General features: G+C 40.3%; 1 protein-coding gene and 1 long non-coding RNA gene across 5 annotated transcripts; one reads left to right on the plus strand and one right to left on the minus strand.

Moving 5' to 3' along the window:
• Positions 1 to 658: 658 nt before the first annotated feature.
• LOC140580944 (uncharacterized) lies at positions 659 to 2,628 on the plus strand. Of its 3 annotated transcripts, none has more exons than XR_011984084.1 (3): positions 826 to 1,341; positions 1,643 to 2,057; positions 2,515 to 2,628. It is a non-coding gene; the product is annotated as an uncharacterized lncRNA (long non-coding RNA). The 3 variants fall into 3 exon arrangements; XR_011984083.1 differs by lacking the exon at positions 2,515 to 2,628 and adding an exon at positions 2,132 to 2,183 and having other exon boundaries at positions 827 to 1,341; XR_011984082.1 differs by lacking the exon at positions 2,515 to 2,628 and having other exon boundaries at positions 659 to 1,341; positions 1,643 to 2,153.
• An 11,225-nt stretch (positions 2,629 to 13,853) lies between these two features.
• On the minus strand, positions 13,854 to 16,946 carry LOC140580941 (uncharacterized). 2 transcript variants are annotated; one of them, XM_072702670.1, is made up of 2 exons: positions 15,613 to 16,946; positions 13,854 to 15,280 (listed from the first exon to the last, which is right to left on the minus strand). In XM_072702670.1, exon 2 carries the CDS (start codon positions 15,209 to 15,211, stop codon positions 13,919 to 13,921), a length of 1,293 nt encoding a protein of 430 aa, XP_072558771.1. In that variant the 5' UTR covers positions 15,212 to 15,280; positions 15,613 to 16,946; the 3' UTR covers positions 13,854 to 13,918. The 2 variants fall into 2 exon arrangements, with proteins under 2 accessions (XP_072558771.1, XP_072558770.1); XM_072702669.1 differs by having other exon boundaries at positions 15,406 to 16,946.
• Positions 16,947 to 18,787: the final 1,841 nt, after the last annotated feature.

The raw sequence follows: 18,787 nt of genomic DNA on the forward strand, positions 1-18,787 counted from the left end.
GAGTGACGTGTTGTGTATGCGTATGTTCACTACAACTCCCAGGATTCAAAGCGTCATGAGTGCCCTACCTACAGGTGAAGTCTGTGGGAAGTGTGCGATTGTTGTATGATTTAAAAAAGTTCGGTTCTTTTTTTTTTTTTTGTTAAAAACAACCAAGCGCACTTTATTTATTTTGCTTTACTCTCTCTTTTTTTAAAAAAAAAAAAGTTTGGTTCTCTACTTTACGGACACAACAACATGTCGTTGTCCCGGGGGGCTGTTCCACGAAGCGAGCTTATAAAATCGAGGATTATTTGTAATAGCCTCGCTTGAGTTAGCCTAACAGTTCACTTCAGGCTCATTGAGTTCCACGAACAAAATTCAGGTGTATTTAATCTCCGCTAATTCAAGCCAAGCTTGATAAGCGAGGCTCGTGCGCGTCCGCGCGATATAAAAGGCAGCCTTGTTAATCGATGCTGGATAAGTAAGAGTTGAAACTAAGGAAAGAGCTGCGCCCCCCCCAGGCAGAGCAAGAATTATTATTACAAGCCTATGAGGACTACGAAGATATAATAACTAGAAAGGGGAACACGAGCTGTATTATCAAAGCTCGTGAGGCTGCATGGCAGAAAATTACTGACAGGTTAAATACGTAAGAATATGATTTAAGTAACCTTTGTGTTAAGGATGTCAAACTATTTAAACTAAATGAGAACAGTGTCAAGCCTTCAAAATGTATAGTCATTAAAATTTCCTTTTACATATGCATTTTGTTACCAGTTCTAAGGTACTTGAAGGTTATTTTAACATATTGATAAACAGGACAGCATGTTACTTATATGGGTCCATCTTGGATAAAAAGTGATATATAATTGTAATTATTAATAATGCTTGGTTTCAGGAGCAACATGAGTGGAACGAAAAGGTCCTGGCAGCAAGTGAAGATTAAATACAAAAATATTCTTCAGAATGGTAAAAAGTAAGTCTAATTAGAACTACATTTTTAAAGAATTCATTTAAAGGCCACTTTTGCATTGTATAATTTAGCCACCAAAAAGAGAGCTGCGGCTGCTGCAACTGGTGGGGGCCCACCGCCAACAGCCTGTACCCCAGTCGAGGTGATGGCCCTTGCACAGAACCGTGCACGGCCTATTATTGAGGGGATTGAGGGAGGAACATCCTCAGATGTTGTTCCTTCTGGTAATGTGCAATCGTATGTTAAAGGTATGGTAGGTCTTTACTCTGTTTCTCCTCTCTGCCTTGCTTTCTGTTAAATGTCTTAAACAAATATTCTAATGCATTACAGTACTGGATTGTGTCTTGACCCTCTTGGATCCTGAACAACAGTCATTAGAATCTGTTGTGAGTATTGTATTTAATCATATACTTTAATACACTGCAATAACTGTGGATTTTATATTTAATGTTCCAGTCCAATGCCTTTATCTGCTGCTAATTGTCATGTATTGTGGTTTTTGTTCAATTAAGTTAATTCTGTAAGTTAAGAATGGAAATAGCTTTACTTGTACTGTTAATACTTGTAGTCAGGCATTGTACAGCAATAAGCATACCACTGCATGTCGTACTTTGTATGTGATAAAAGTTGAATTTGATTGCATTGTGGCCATGGTAAATATAACCAACAAATGTTCCCTTTTTGCAGATCGTGGGGCCATCCACGACACAGGAGGATGAGGAAACTGTTTGTTTGCTCAGAAATGCTAGCCGTATGAACTTGAAACTATTTTGCAGCGAATAACATTTGTCTCTTCCTTATAAACCCATGCAGTATTTGCTGTGTACAGGAGTCTGAAGACCCAGGTGGCCAATGCTCTCAGCCCTCATCAGCACAGCCCACATGTACTCAAAGACCGTCAAAGGAAGAAGGAAAGTAATAAACTGTTTAATGTAATTAATAAGAATGAATGAATAATTATTTTTTCCTTCTGAGACAGATATCTGTGCTATTTACAAGAGGTATTTGATCCAGGAAATGGAAGTCCAAAAAGCAGATCTCGAATATAGACAACTGAAAATAAAAAAAACTGAAGCTTGAAATTAAAAAATTGGAGAGAGATGTAAGTGGTTAACATCACTTTATTGTCTACATTTAGTGTTCACTGTTGTAAATGCTTCCCCTTTCCCCCAACAGGATATGAAAGATTAAATAAAAATGAAGAAATTTCTCTAATTCTCTGTTGGGGGGAGAAAAAAATAAATGAAATTTGCAACAGAATCAACCAAAATATGTGTGTGTGTACACATCTCTCACAGCTCTACCATCCATGTGGTCTTCCACTGCTAGGCCCTCTTCCCATTGCTCATCCTGCATCAATATTGGCATACGCTCCTGCTGCAGTATTGCCACATTATGCAAAACTGCACAGGCTACTACAATGTCACACGCTCTGTCTGGTGTAACTCTGAGATGCCGCAGGCAGTTAAACCTGGATTTTAACTGTCCAAATGTCATTTCAATGCGTGCCCTTGTCTTACAATGGGCATGGTTGAAATGTCCCTCTGCTTGTGTTGCAGGATCTGTATATGGTGTGAGAAGAAACGGTAGACATGGGTATCCTCTGTCACCAAGCAGCACACCAGGAAAAATTCCTGGAATAGAAAGTAGACACATTAGACTATAGTATAATAAACTATTGTATATTTGTGAATTTTAGTTGACTTGCCTTGTCTGAGGCTTTGAGCCAAATTCTGGCATCATGTACTGATCCTGGCCATTTTGCCACAATGTTTGAAATTAGATGTTCAGCAGTGCATACAGTACCATCTGAAACATTTTAGGAAATGGTAATGACATACATTGCTGATGTTGGACGACTACACTTTCACCTCTCATATATAAATGTGAGGTATTATCAGTACTTACCTGTACATTAATACTGTGATATGATTTGCGGTTTATGTAATCAGGCTCTGTTGGACCTGCTGGAGCCTTTATCGTCACGTGTGTACAGTCAATGGCTCCAATGATGTTAGGAAAGCCTGACAAACTAAATTCAGTTACTTATCAGGGGTCCGTTCTTCGTACGTCGCTAACTCAGTTAGCTGGATTTGATTGTTGTGGATTTGTCCTGATCTTGGATTGTTTCGTTCTTCGATGCACATCTCGGACTTGCTGTCATAGCAACAGGTCCGTAAGCTTAAACCTGCTCGGGAGCAGGTTTATTTCATGTAAACAGGATTTAGGCTGCGCTCCTGGTGGGTTATGATTGGTTGAAATGTTGAGGTCACATCTGATTGGTTAAAGAGCACGACTGACGCGGACTGACTCAAGTGGGAGAAGTATCTTGCATATATATATGGATGGATGTATTTAAACATACATACAGTATATGTATACATGTGTGTGTGGCTGTGGTCATCATTCGTGTGTTAATCACCGTGTGTGTCTAATAATATGTCACATTCTATCCCCCGATTGCATCTATATACACTCACCTAAAGGATTATTAGGAACACCATACTAATACGGTGTTTGACCCCCTTTCACCTTCAGAACTGCCTTAATTCTACGTGCCATTGATTCAACAAGGTGCTGAAAGCATTCTTTAGAAATGTTGGCCCATATTGATAGGATAGCATCTTGCAGTTGATGGAGATTTGTGGGATGCACATCCAGGGCACGAAGCTCCCGTTCCACCACATCCCAAAGATGCTCTATTGGGTTGAGATCTGGTGACTGTGGGGGGCATTTTAGTACAGTGAACTCATTGTCATGTTCAAGAAACCAATTTGAAATGATTCGAGCTTTGTGACATGGTGCATTATCCTGCTGGAAGTGGCCATCAGAGGATGGGTACATGGTGGTCATAAAGGGATGGACATGGTCAGAAACAATGCTCAGGTAGGCCGTGGCATTTAAACGATGCCCAATTGGCACTAAGGGGCCTAAAGTGTGCAAAGAAAACATCCCCCACACCATTACACCACCACCACCAGCCTGCACAGTGGTAACAAGGCATGATGGATCCATGTTCTCATTCTGTTTACGCCAAATTCTGACTCTACCATTTGAATGTCTCAACAGAAATCGAGACTCATCAGACCAGGCAATATTTTTCCAGTCTTCAACTGTCCAATTTTGGTGAGCTCGTGCAAATTGTAGCCTCTTTTTCCTATTTGTAGTGGAGATGAGTGGTACCCGGTGGGGTCTTCTGCTGTTGTAGCCCATCCGCCTCAAGGTTGTGCGTGTTGTGGCTTCACAAATGCTTTGCTGCATACCTCGGTTGTAACGAGTGGTTATTTCAGTCAAAGTTGCTCTTCTATCGGCTTGAATCAGTCGGCCCATTCTCCTCTGACCTCTAGCATCAGCAAGGCATTTTCACCCATAGGACTGCCGCATACTGGATGTTTTTCCCTTTGCACACCATTCTTTGTAAACCCTAGAAATGGTTGTGCATGAAAATCCCAGTAACTGAGCAGATTGTGAAATACTCAGACCGGCCCGTCTGGCACCAACAACCATGCCACGCTCAAAATTGCTTAAATCACCTTTCTTTCCCATTCTGACATTCAGTTTGGAGTTCAGGAGATTGTCTTGACCAGGACCACACTCCTAAATACATTGAAGCAACTGCCATGTGATTGGTTGATTAGATAATTGCATTAATGAGAAATTGAACAGGTGTTCCCAATAATCCGTTAGGTGAGTGTATATCACAATTCCAACCCTCCTCCTACAAAAATGGGTGCGTTCGACTTGGGCTTAGGTCTGTCTGCAGTTGACGTGACGTGGAGCGAGATTTGCCGGCGGCTGCAGGGGTGCAGTAACTGACTGCAGCCAAGTCGGACAACTTCTACTCCTCGTAGTGTGCGAGACCTGACTGCAATGACAGCACTGCCAGAAGGGTGTAGATAAATCGATACAAATATCACCTGCATGCACATTACTTCTTTTAAAATACCCAACTCCTCTTCCAAACTGTTAGCAGTGAAAAAACTATTGTGTATAGTGGCCCTGTATAAAAAGATAGCTGACAGGAAAAAGATACATTTACTTCAAGGATTCAAAGTTTTTATTGTCATGTACAGAGTACAATGCAATTCTTACTTGAATGCCTTCTTCACAGACTAGATGATTAAACAAATAAAGCAGCGCAACATTACAGTAACTAACAATAAATAAACAACTAATTTACGTGTACTATTAGAGCATTTATTTAAACTTTATTTTACCAGGTAAATTAACTGAAAACCAGTTGTCACTGCTTTACATGCTTTTGGGGAGATATAGCAGATAACGCATCGGAACTTCCTGGGATACATACGTCATGTGTGTGACTAAAATCTTCAGCCAATAAGGGCAAAGTTGTGTTGTCAAGGCATCAATCACAAAATAAACTACCTTCCAAGGGCACCAGAAAGGCCAGCACAATCACAGTGGAAATGAGAAAAGACATTAAAGAAAAAATAAACCAACAGACACATACCCACACTAGGGGAAGTCATAAAGCCCAAGATCATTCACAAGCTTGAAAAGTTTTAAACCACTCTTCCTCTTCATCATTTTTAAGGACAAAAAGAAATAGCCTAGTTCCCTATAAACGGCTACAAAAGATGGCATTATTTTTGTGTACCTTGCCTTGTGGATAAAGAATTTACATAGGGCAATAATCGCGTTGACAACCAGGTCATGACTTTTATCACTTGTAATAAAACCAAAAATAACATCACATATTGTAAATTCCTTTAAACCAAAAATTTAAGGGAACAACCAATAATGTATTTCTTCCCATAAAGCATTACTGTACCTGCACACATTCTTGCAAATGATTTGTTGTCTCTATGCCTTCATTGCAAAATAAACAAATGTTATTATCAAAACCAAATCGTCTTCTCAGGAATTCCCCTGAAGGATAGATCCCTGAAAGAATCCTGAAGTGTATCTCTGACTTTTGGTAACTCTGGGAATTTAAGGTAACTGGTTCTAATTTTAGAAACATGAGCTAAGGAAAAAGAATTGACAGATTGAGTTTCATTTGTTTATGAAGGGGAACAGTGTTTCTGTGAATATTATACGGATTGTGGAGTTTGATAAAGTAATTCCCATAAGGTCATGTTTAGGAAGGTGTGGAGTTCTACTTATAGGGTTTGTACTAAATTAGAAGCCATCACAGTTACTGACTGTGGGATTGCCTTAATAATTTTAGTGTATTGTTTACAGTCAACTGCAAAATTATATTTCAGACAAAAAAGTTCATATGACAGGAGTCACAGGACCATACCACTGCCATCTAGTATGTGCAGAATAGACCATATTCCTTTTTCCATCCATTTTTCATTAAACAATGATTTGTTTCTTACCGTCACATACCTACGGCTCCACAAAGGAATAACGTGGGGACTAAAATTATGATTGTAAATCAATTTACAATACAACAAAACTTGTTGATGAAATGATGACAGTTTTACAGGTAAACTATTCAAATCATAATCACATCTAAGAAGGAAGTCAATGACCGCCAAGTTTCATGAAAATCTGACTAGGGAAATGAATCCTTAAACTACTTTGGGACCTAATGAAGGATCTTAGCCAGTTTATTTTAAGAGTGCCGTTGAGACAATCAAAGTCAATAGCTTGTAAGCCACCTGCTTCATAATCCTTGACCAATTCAGCTTTCCTAATGTAATGAGTTTTCCTATTCCAAATATAATCAGTGTACATGATTAATGGTTTTAACAGCTGTTTTTGGGATTGCCATGCAATACGCAGGATAGATAAGTCTGGAGATACTTTCCAATTTTGTCAAAAAAACGCGGCCAAATATCGATAGATCCCTAGATGACCAAGCATTTAACCGCAATTTACAATTGTTTATCTTGTTCAAAATATTAAGCCTTTCTGATAAAGCATTATCTTTTGTAATATGAACTGCCAAATATTTTACTACAGACTTAATAGGAATATTGTGAGCTGTCCTGAGAGGGCATTCTTTAATCGGCAATATTTCACACTTTTTAAGATTTAACCTCAAATCAGACTCATTTGTGAAAATAGCGATTATATCAATAACCTTAGGAATTTGGTTAAAGTTTTTCATAAAAATTGCAGGGTCATCAGCAAGCTGACTTATGACCAATTCTTTTCTCAAAATGAGAGTGCTTAATCAGGATTGACAGCATCCCTGCTGCAATAATGAACAGGATGGGGGAGATTGGGCAACCTTGCTTAATACCTCTATTAATTGAAAACCTTGGGGAAGAACCATGAGGTAATGTAACAGTGCAGTTTGTATCCTCATACAATAGTTTCACTACATCAATAAATAATTCCCCAAACCATTCCAGAGTCTTAAATATAAAAGGGCGCTCAACCATATCAAATGCTTTGTAGAAATCTAAAAATAAGATAAACCCCTCATCATCTGTAAAATTATTATAATCCAGGACATCAAGTACAAGACGAATGTTGTTGTAAACAGACCTGCCTTTCATAAAACCTGATTGTGTCTCTGAGATTATCTGCGTGATACCCTTTTTAAGTCTATTAGCAAAAATGTGAGTCAGTAGCTTGTAGTCATTATTTAAAAGAGTTACTGGCCTCAGATTTTCCAGATATCTGAAATCCTTGTCAGATTTGGGAATCAGAATAATAGTTCTTCGTTTCATGGTGTTTGGGAGGGTCCAGAGTTCAACAACTTCTCTGAGCATTAAGAAGTAATTCTTTGAGTGAGTTCCAAAAACGTTTGTAGAAATTACTTGTTAAACCATCTGATCCAGGAGATTTATCTAAAGATAAACAAGTTATTGCCATATTCATTTCTGCCTCACATAACATTTTAAAGTCATCATCTATCTTGAGGGATCCATTCTTTAATTACCTGAAAGAAGGAGTCGGCTTCTGTAGAGGAGTAAGAGGAGGAATATAGATTACTGTAAAATGTGTAGATTTCCCTGGCAATTCGGTCTGAATCGGTACACTCCTGACCATCAATGATAAGTTTCTTAATTGCATTACTTTCTTGCCTCTTCTTTTCTAGCCTGCAAAAGTATGCGCTACTTCTTTCCCCTTCTATCCACTTTGCCCTTGATCTAATGTATGCCCCTTTTGCCTTACTAACATATATATCATCTAATGTCAATTGCAACAAGGCCAGACTACATTTGTCAGTCACTTAACACAATTTTACTATAAATAATATAATTTTCTTTCACAGTCATTTCTTTTTGCTTAAGTGACTGATTAATCTACTGTGTGCTACAGCAATCTGCCGTACCCTAAATTTAAGATATTCCCAGTTAATGATATGCAGTATGATACTAGGCTTGGATCAGAAAGAACTGCATTGATTTCTTCGTTAACTTCTTGGCAAAAGGATTCACTATTGAGTAAATTAGAGTTAAATTTAAGATACCCCTTGCGGCGACACTGCTTTTCAAGAGGATTAAGAGTAAGACTAATCATACAGTGGTCTGTGAGAGGCGCTGCAGATATGGTACTACAAACATGCAATCTTAGGAGAGTATGAGAGACAAGCCAAAAATCAATTCTAGATTGAATTGAGCCATCGGGTTTGAACCATGTAAATGTCTGGTTAAGTTTGTTTGCTAAACGCCATGGGTCATCCAATTTGAGGTCTGCACAGAAATCTCTTAAAATTAAGTTATAATGGTGCCCCTGGTGTTTGGATGGAAATCTATCATGCCATTCATCCAATACCATGTTAAAATCTCCTCCAATTATAACACTTTCTGTGAGATATCTTTGATTACCTCGGATAACAAACACTTATTTTGAGTAGGATTATTGTACCCATAAACATTTCCCAGAATTATAAAGTTATCCATCTCTAGAGCCAATGGCCCGAGTTATCGGCTTTACTGACCAAGACCCTTCCACGAAAATTACATAATAATATGGCTACACCATCCGAACTATCACTACCATGGCTAAACAATATTTTGTCCCCCCACTAATTTGCCCAACATTTCTCATCAGAGAGAGTACAGAGAATACAGAGTGAGTCTCCTGAAGAAAAAAACAACTGGCTTTGTTACTTTTACAAAACAAAAAAAAAAGACTTTCTTTTAGCGCTGTCCCTAAGATCCCTAGTGTTAAGAGAGAAACATCAAAGATTTAAATTAAACAAAGACATTGAAAAACGAAGATGTGCTATGCAAAGTTAGTGTTTGAAGAGAAGATCTCAATAATAAGTCCCTAAGTAAACAAATAACAGAACCTTCCTACTTTCAAGTCAAATACGAACCTGCTACAATAACACTTGAAAAAGCAGCTCCAGTCTGCTAATATGAATAGAATAAATGAGGAAAAAAACTGGGGAAAATTCATAGAACAAACCCTTTGCCAAAAAAAGAACTTGATGCAGGAAGTGCAATGCAAAAAATTGCTCCACCTAAAAACCTTGGAAGTTACATTCTTCACTGAACCAAGACGATATAAGGTACTCACTCAAACACCTTAAATCTTAACAGTAGCACCACAAAGTAAAATATTGGCTCTGAGTGGAGAGCATATAACTAATTCAGAGAAACTCCGAAGCCATTGATATACCCAAAATGCCCTCTGTAGTATGCAGTTTTCCCGCTTGCTCTGGCTTGCTCCAACATCGGCCAAACATTTATCCCAAAGTGTTACATTTGCTTTTATACAGCACAAACTCAGCACCTATAATCTGAGTCCACTTAAAATGTTGATATACAGTATATTTAAGTTCTTAAAATCACCTTTAAACATATACATTTCAAAACCTATTTTCAGGCATACTGAGAAATTGTAAAAAAAAAAATCACATTATAGACATTTGTAGCCAAGACTTTTGAGCTCTGAAGCTTATAGACACAGGGGTTGGCTACACATAGGTGAAAGAGACATTCTGGAATTTTATGTGGTTTGATTACTAAAGTGTTAGAAATTTGGAGTGACACTCTTTTTCTCAAAGTCAGTGGCCTGCACAATGAATATCGATGAGATAGGTGTCCCCACAACTGTAGTAGTTTGCATACTGTCAATCGGTCTTTGTCAGTCACGTGTCTGCACTGTCTGACACGCCCCCATTCGCCATTTTGAAGGTATTTGCAGACGCAAACACTAGGAAGAATGGAGAAGATAAAGCAGAACGAGAAAATTCCGTACAGAGAAAAACTTAGGAAGGACGCCAGGGATTGGTATTTGGCTAAATTGTCAACAATTAACAATATAGATCCGTATGATCTCACATCAAGAAAATGGAATTCCGATGCGACATTGTTACCTCGAACTTCATCTCTGGATATAACAAACTACCTCGTTTATGGTATCAGCGCTTACACGTATGAACAGTTCAAGAACTATAAATCTCTTGAAGCCCACGGACATTTCATCAATGGCTGGGTGCAGGATCTGTTCACATTTCGAACGCAGGACTGCGAAAACACAGTTGTCACTGCAAAGGTAAGCTAGCTTGTAATCAAGTTGCAAACAAATCTGTACAGCCTCGAACAAAGGAGACTAAGGGGGGACATGGTCCAGGTATACAGGTATATTAGATTCTAACAGGTCTGGATGCAGCCAAATGGCTACTTCAATAAATTTCTTATGTTCTTATGTTCAAGTTAATATTATATATTATATGATAAATTAGTAATTATATGGTGAAGTTAACTGTAATCATGTAGATAGCCTTACAAATGAAGCATAATAATAAATAATAATACATGGAATAATTTAACACCGTGGTAACACCGTTGTCGTCTGTCTATGTCAGGGGTGTCCAAAGTCCGGCCCGCGGGCCAATCACGGCCCTCGGCCAGATTTCATACGGCCCGCAGCTTCGGTCTCATAATGTGTTATTTATGGCCCGCTAGCTCTGTCAGAATAAATAAATACTTTAAAAATGTAATTCCTCCTTTCACCACACAGTTCCGATGCTATCTGGCTCTGCATTAGAGACCTGCACTCCCGCGGGATCCAACGCACCGAGTGCGGCGCGGGATAAGATTTGATGGGTGAATGCGGGTGCGGGCGGTAAGGTCCTCATGTATGTGCGGGTTGCGGGAGACTAGAATTAATCGCGGGACTCCAGAAAAATGGAATTATCTTAAAATTAATTTATTAAAAACAAATACTCTATTATTTATCTACTGCACAAAAGCAACAAGAACGACTAAATTAAAATAATAATTTACAGGCACAAGGTCGGAAGCTAATTCTCGCGTGGTTCATGCGCGGAACTATAGGCTATATCTATATCCTCGTTCGTGTCCATGTTCATCATTCCATTTAATTAAACTCAAATAAAACGAAACATATTTGTTTGTTTTCTGTTTCTTTTTTATATATACTCAAAAGGGAAGCAAGTGAAACAAATAACAGAGTAGCGGGAAGAAGCGGTAAAAATAAAACTACTTATATGTTTACCTGCGGGATTTTGCGGGCGGGAGCGGGACAAAACTTGAATACTGTGGGCGGGAGCGGGAGAAAATAATATATATTTTTTGCGGGAGCGGGACAGAATCTTGCGGGAGCGGGACTGAAAAATGCGGTTACTCGCTAAGAAAATGCTGAGCTTATTCGGCTCCACATATTTGTGTGAGCAAACATTCTCAGTCATGAATCTGCACAAGAACCGATTGAGGTCAAGGATGACTGACTCCCACTTACGTGACATTTTACACATCTCAACCACTGCCCTCAAGCCAGACCTGGTCTCTTTACTGAAATCTAGATCTCAGTATCACCCTTCTCATTAGTATCAGCAAGTTATCTGTTCCTTGTTCAATCTGAAATTGAGTGTTTTTTGAACGGTAACATCTGTCACTATTAACAATGAAAAGCCTAAAGCACAATAATAAACTTAGACTTATGTCACTTATTTTATTAAACTCTAATAAGATTTGGTTATAACTGTTGATGTTATGTTTGGTTACATTGCCATTTAAAAAATAAAGGTAATCGTGACAATGAAAATTGTTTTATAACAGTGTGTATTTTCATGTAACTTTTGTGGTTAAAAAAATGTCAGAAGGAACTAGTGGCCCCCGGACATCTTCACTTTATCAAATTTGGCCCTCCTTGCAAAAAGTTTGGACACCCCTGGTCTATGTGTTGTCTACAGGTCTTGCACTCCCAGCGCCTCACTGAGACGCCTCTCAAGCCATGGGCCATCATTGAGCCATCAGGAGCTATATCCTCTGCACACTGTACATGTATGGCTGGGTTAGCAGAGACATGCACACATGTTGCAGCTATGCTGTTTAAGCTGGAGGCGGTCCTCATATGCAGAGAGACAGTAACAGTAACAGGACAACCTGCATACTGGATGATACCGAGCAGCATAAGTAAAGTGGGAGCAGAAGCAGGACACAAAATAGACTTCACCACTGCGAAAGCAAAAAGAAGAAGCCTTAACAAACTCCTGAATGGTGAGGCAGCAAACATGCCTGCTCTGAGGACTGCAACAAACAATTTTACATTCCACAATTCCACACAGGATCAGTGGGATGCGTATGTTGCAGACCTGCAGAAAGTATCCCCAAAAGCTGCACTTCTGTCAAATCTCCCAGATTATTGCGATGCATTTGTAGACCCAGTGCAGCCATTTTCAGCACCAGATTCACTGCGCTGTCTACGTGATGAGAAAATGGATGGCACAGAATTAACTGCTTTGCGCCTGCACTGCAAAAGCTTGGTAAATAAAGTAGACATTTCACTTGAGCAGGCACACTACATAGAAAAAATCAGCAGACGTCAATACAGATCTTCAGCTTGGTATCACTATCGCATTGGAAGGATTACTGCATCAAATATGCATTCAGTTCATGTGTCAAGCTTGGACAAGCCTGCACTGTCTACAGTGACAGCAGTGTGTTATCCTAAGAGCAATGCAACAAACCGATCTACTGCTGCGACATGGGGAAGACAAAATGAGGAGTGTGGGAAAGCACAGTACAGATTGCAGACTGAGAAACTTCACTGTGACTTTGAGACCAGTCTATCATAAACCCACACTTTCCCCAAATTGGGGCATCGCCGGATGGGATTGTGCAGTGCACTTGTTGTGGTAAAGGTTGCACTGAAATAAAATGCCCATACACGTTCCGTGACACTACTGTTGAGGAGGCATGCAACACTGGAGACAAGAACTTCTGTTTGGGAATAGTGAATGGAGAGCTGCAGCTCAAGAAGGATCATCCATATTATAAACAAGTACAGACACAAATTTTTGTTGCAGATGCAGAGTACTGTGATTTTGTTGTGTGGACCCTGAAAGACTGTGTGGTGTTGCGTGTGGCGCCTGACCCAGAGCTCTGGGGTGCTCTTTTGAAAAAAGCACAGCAATTTTTTGAGTGTGTATGTCTCCCTGAACTGGTCAGCTGTTACTTCACTCAGGTTGCAAGACAGATGCCACTTGATAAGTTCCAGGAGGGAACCCAAAAAGAACACACAGAACATTTCGCACAGTAGCGGAGAAGTCCCGGAAGAGGCAAACGGCTGTCAAGTTGTGGTGCTTTTGTCATGGACCAGAGAGCAAAGATGACATGGTGGCTTGTGACAATCAAAACTGCCCAATTGTGTGGTTTCATTTAAGTTGTGTTGGTCTACAGCATGCAACAGCTAAAGAGGAGTTTTGGATCTGCTCTCAGTGTTCCACCCAGGCAGTGACATAATGCAACTCTGACTTGAACATTTATTGAACTGTCCACCATTGTGCTGCTAATTTTTGTTTCAAAAGTGAATTTCAGTAAAAATGTCAGCTAAAAATCTGTCGAGCTTCTCATTTGGTTAAACTAAATATTTCAAATTCAGTGTTTTTTCCACCTAAGCTGTTTTATGTAATCAGTGATACGTAATTTTCATAATCAAAACATACTAGTAATTTAGGTGTTTCAGAAAGGAAGAGTCAAGAACACCACAAAAATGTCATTGAACATATATTTCAGTTAAATGGCAAGCAGAATACAGGCTCAGTATACAATGATGTTTCTAGACTACAGTTGGGCATTGGTTTGTCAAGGCACAGCACACAGTGACAACTTTATCCAGCATTGTGACTTCTTCACCTTCACATGGAAGAATCATGTTTATAGGAGTGGTTCCTGTTAAAATTTTATATTTCTGGCAGACATTTCCAATGACCCTTTCAACATGGATTCTCAAATGTGCTATTTTTCTAGTTTCCTCCACATCTCTAGCTGCCAACTGACAGTAGCCTTTAGTAAACGCTGGAAGTTTGACCTCTGCACACAACATGCCCACACATTCCTGTATGTCAAAACCTCTGTCAGCCAAGACAATATTCCCAGGCAACAGATTAGCAAGAAAACCACTGTTCGGCGTTATATGTTTGTCACTTGTACGACCTCCCCAGCCTTTTGATAAAAAACAAATGGCTCCCTTGGGAGTAATACCTATCAGGTATTTCATAGTGTGGTGGTGCTTACAGCTGGAAAACGTTTGGGCACGTGCTTTCAGATTTGATGGTCTCTCAGTGAAAATCTCAAAACAGTCAATAATCACTGCCACTCTGTGTCCAAAGGCCTCCACAAACTCATGAGGCATAATTTTGCGCAGTGTCTCTCTCTCTGGCCATACAATAGAACGCCTCAAGTTTGCATGTAAAAATGACACCATTTCATTGAATGTTCTGTACACTGTCTTTGGGGAAATCCAAAACAGATGAGCTAGGTGTTGTGGAGGCAGATCCAATCGAAGGCGCATGAAAGTTAACAGGAGCATTTGAAATGGGGTGAGAATTTTCCTTTGACCATGCATGAGAGGTACCAAAAACCTGAATAATGCCATAAAGATTCCCAGGTTTGGCAGACCTGTATAGTACTTTACTTTTTCATCATCCTCTCCAAAGAAACCATCAGATATCCTGCACTCATTGAGTTCACGTCGTAGCTCTCTGTTTTCTTCCAACAGGCGGATTATTTCTGCACGCCTGAGCACACACAATTCACATTCAGTCTGTGCCACGTCATGACTGCTGTTCTGTATCTCGTCCTCAGTGATGAGCTCATCACTTTCTCCTACTGCCTCATGTCCACTCTTCGGCATATAGCTGACCACCATCTTCTCCAGTGTCAGGTGTCCCATCCTCAGTCTGTTGCTGGTTGCTTTCACCACCAGGCTCTGGTGTGCCATCCTCACTCTGCAGCTCTCCAAGTTCTCCATCCTTGTCGACCCCCATCTCTGCTGCTTGCAGTATCTCTTTCCGTAGCTGCTCACGTCTACTTTGTCTTTCAAAGCGTGCAATGTCTGTGGGTGTAACATATGTATGCCCCAGATGTAGGGATGGTGCCCAGTCAGGGTCAGTCTCCATCATTTCATAAGCTGGTTGTCCTGCAAGCAAATGGTAAGTTTTTAAATGAACACGTTCTTAAACAAACACGTCCCAAATATAAAACGTATGTCTATATATGCCAAAAACAGGAAAAATCCATGCACGCGAATATACACATACGTACATTGATAGACATCACAGTTTGCCGTTTACTTTAAAAAGCATTCAATCTGTAACAATAGTTTAACACGAACAGATTAACCCGTTTCTGCTACCCTCCGTAGTGAGGCTAGCTTGCTAGCGTAGGTTAACCAATGTGAAAACAGCAACTTTAGAGTACAAAAAAATGCATATCCAGAAATATTACTCAAACAAAAAACATCTTACTTGCCTTTATGAAAATGCAGAGAGCAAACACGCATGAACGGAGATATCCTGTTGAACGTGATCTCCTTGCGTCTCACCGCTGCGACCCAGGCCATCCGACGCCTCTTTGTTACCTCCTCTACCTGCCGTCCATATCCTCTTTTCCAAGTGGGAATCCGAAAAAATCTTATCTTGTGGTCCACCTTTCTGCCATGTGATTTAGTATGACAGCCTTTCACACAACACGAGTATCCCATCTTACAAAGGATAATGGCGGACGCAAACGCTTGCTCTTGAGTTATATACCTTCAAAATGGCGATTAGACCCACAACACACTGCGACTATAGCGAGTGTGACGTGAACTGTCAAAGACCGATGGCCCATTAGTCTGGAATGTCACTGCACCCCACACCCATCACTTTGGAAAGGCGGTTTGAAGCGCAAGAAAAGTAACAACAATAAAATCCCTTTCACAGTTTATTGGTAGATGGAATTAAAAATGAGAAACTGTGACAATATAAATATAGAAAGCGATAAATATGATGCAGTGACTATTATTAACGCTCTGGGAACAAGGGCATCGTCGACTGCGTATCTTTCTCGTGAATTTCAGTTTATATCTCGCTGAAATCATTATGTAGAATCATGAAAAAAACACTGACTAAATCCGTAATATGTCTTCTTTTCAAAACTTCCATTGTCGGAAGTATTAAAGTTTTAAAAATTAGGTTAAATAGGCAAAAAAGAAAAATCGTGTCACCTCTCTTTGTTTTACTTGCACCAGGAGTGTGTAGTATCACTCTCAGCTGAAGATCACTATTCACATTCTAAATAGGCTGGGTTTGATTACAGACACACAGGCTTAGCCCACTGAGCTATGAAGACAGGTATGAGCTTTGCTAGCCGAAAATGGCAACATTGGCGCAAAGTTTCAGCGGCAGAGATGTATCCGTGTGCTATATTGTAGCCGATCAGTGTAATGACTACCCAGACATGTGCTCTTGTTTATTTCGGTCACAGTGGGCATATTCACATATTTCTTTACCCAATACTAACTGTCGGATTATCATGTTATCATGCGAATAGCGCGATTTGCAAGTGGGAAGGCGATCAGAGCTGCTTCGAGACGCAGACGCTTAAGTCAGTCACTCTTGTTCTTCCTATTCGTATCACAAAGCTATAAAAATATATTTAGTTTCTAATAATATATATTTCAAAAGTAGACCGTCCAAGGTTTCTGAGGGTGTTTTTAAAATGTGCATATGACAAAAACTCGCAGAGATATGTAAACGATTTGGCGCAATTTCTGTCAGATCCCGCCGGCAGGACCGCCGACTCCAGAGGGTTAACTGGGATCTGCCAATAGCGGCCCTAACATCATCAGTGGGCAAATGACCTTCGGTAAGAGGCAGAGGGCTCACCTTCCGGCTGTGTGAGCGTCCATGGGGTCAACTGGGACTCCAGAGGGACTTTTTAAAGGAGGTTTCGAAAGTCGCTGTGAGCTGTTCGAGTGTCACCTCCCTAGTCTTGCTGTTATTGCGGTGACTTCCTCTCCTTCTTTCCAGCCTCTGACCCCTGCCTGACCTCTGTCTCCCCAGCTATTACCTGCTATTCCATTGTTTTTATGAGGTTCGCGTATCGAGTGCAGCCAAGAAACTGGCTCCTATTGGCTTGCCACGCTGCAAATGCGATGGCACAGACCATCCAGGGTGCCCGGCTCATGCGACACAAGTAAGCCCCCACCAGGCTCCCTCTAGTATATTTTAATCATCACCCCTCATCTGTTGATTAATGCCACATTACTGCTTGACATAGCATTTGCAGCCAGCAGCCAGGCAATCATTCAGCCAGCTTTTCTCCCAGTCAGATCCTTCCTTAACAGTGTCACACAGGTACCTTTTATAGGTTTGTGTTCTTCATGAATGTTTTTTTTTCCATTTCAGAATGGAGCAGAAAAATGCAAAATGAGCCTGTGAAATGCGTGCTCTCTCAATGGGATCTCCCCTCCTCCTGTCCTTCCAGATAAATAAAAAAACACACACACACACACACACATATATATATATATATATATATGTGTGTGTGTGTGTGTTCATGTCTTTCATACTTCTTTTTATGAATTCACATGTTACTAAGGCCAATTCACTGCCCATGAAAAGTGTGAGGGGAAAACATGTAGGAACATAAGAAATTTACAAACGAGAGGAGGCCATTCGTGCCATCAAGCTCGTTTGGGGAGAACTTAACTAATAGCTCAGAGTTGTTCAAATCTTATCTAGTTCTGATTTAACCCTTGGGAGTCGCCGGACCCGCCGGCGGGGACACTTGCATTTTTTTCTGGTAACCGTGAAAAGAACTTAAAATGCGTCGTCATGTTTGATCATACACGTAAGTGTAGTACATCATTTTAATCTGTAAATGGTCTACTTTTAGTCATGTATACTCACAATATCCACAAAACATTGTGCTTTTGTAAAATAAAGAAAATAAACAGGGTGCACTTTCAGCCGTCTCAGGCTCCGCGAAAATCTTTTTGAAACACGTCACTAAAATGAACTGAAACTCCGCGAATACTGCACAGACAGACATGAGAAATATATCTATAGAAAGCTTAAAGTGTCTACGTTTAAATAAGGCTGTTTAAATGAAAAATAAATATTTTCAGTTTATGTAATCCATGTGAAACCAAGGAGAGGCACAGAATTTCTGTCGCACTTCATTATCTGCTAATGACCCGAGGCAGGACACGCCCACACGCCATTCACACGGAAAACAGTCCGGGCACTATACATACAAGGCCACGCCCCCCGGACACCGGCTTAAAAACACACACACAGCAAGCTGCTATGACAATGGGTAAGTTGTTAAGTCTTATATAACTCTTATTCGGATAATATTAAACTAATATTAGTAAATATTTTCCTCACTTCAGCTAGCTTTTGTCAGCTTATGTGAAACATTGGCTTTCAATGCCATCCCAGGTCAGGATCAGTGAGGAGTAGGTTTATCCATTTTCTGAAACTGCCTGCCCTATTTTGGGTAGTGGGGGGGGGGGTTCAGAACCTATCCTGAAGGCTATGGGCGCATAAGGCAGGGAGCAGCCCAGGATGGGGCACCAGCCCATTGCAGGGCACACACACACATGCACACCTATGGGCAATTTGGTAAATACAATTAACCTCAGCATGTTTTTGGACTG

Source organism: Paramormyrops kingsleyae, chromosome 19 (assembly GCF_048594095.1).
Source record: "Paramormyrops kingsleyae isolate MSU_618 chromosome 19, PKINGS_0.4, whole genome shotgun sequence".
NCBI lineage: Eukaryota > Metazoa > Chordata > Actinopteri > Osteoglossiformes > Mormyridae > Paramormyrops > Paramormyrops kingsleyae.

What these genes read in the sequence shown, in the direction of transcription:
- LOC140580941 (XM_072702670.1), bottom strand. Translation starts at nt 15,211, where the DNA reads ATGTTACACCCACAGACATTGCACGCTTTGAAAGACAAAGTAGACGTG.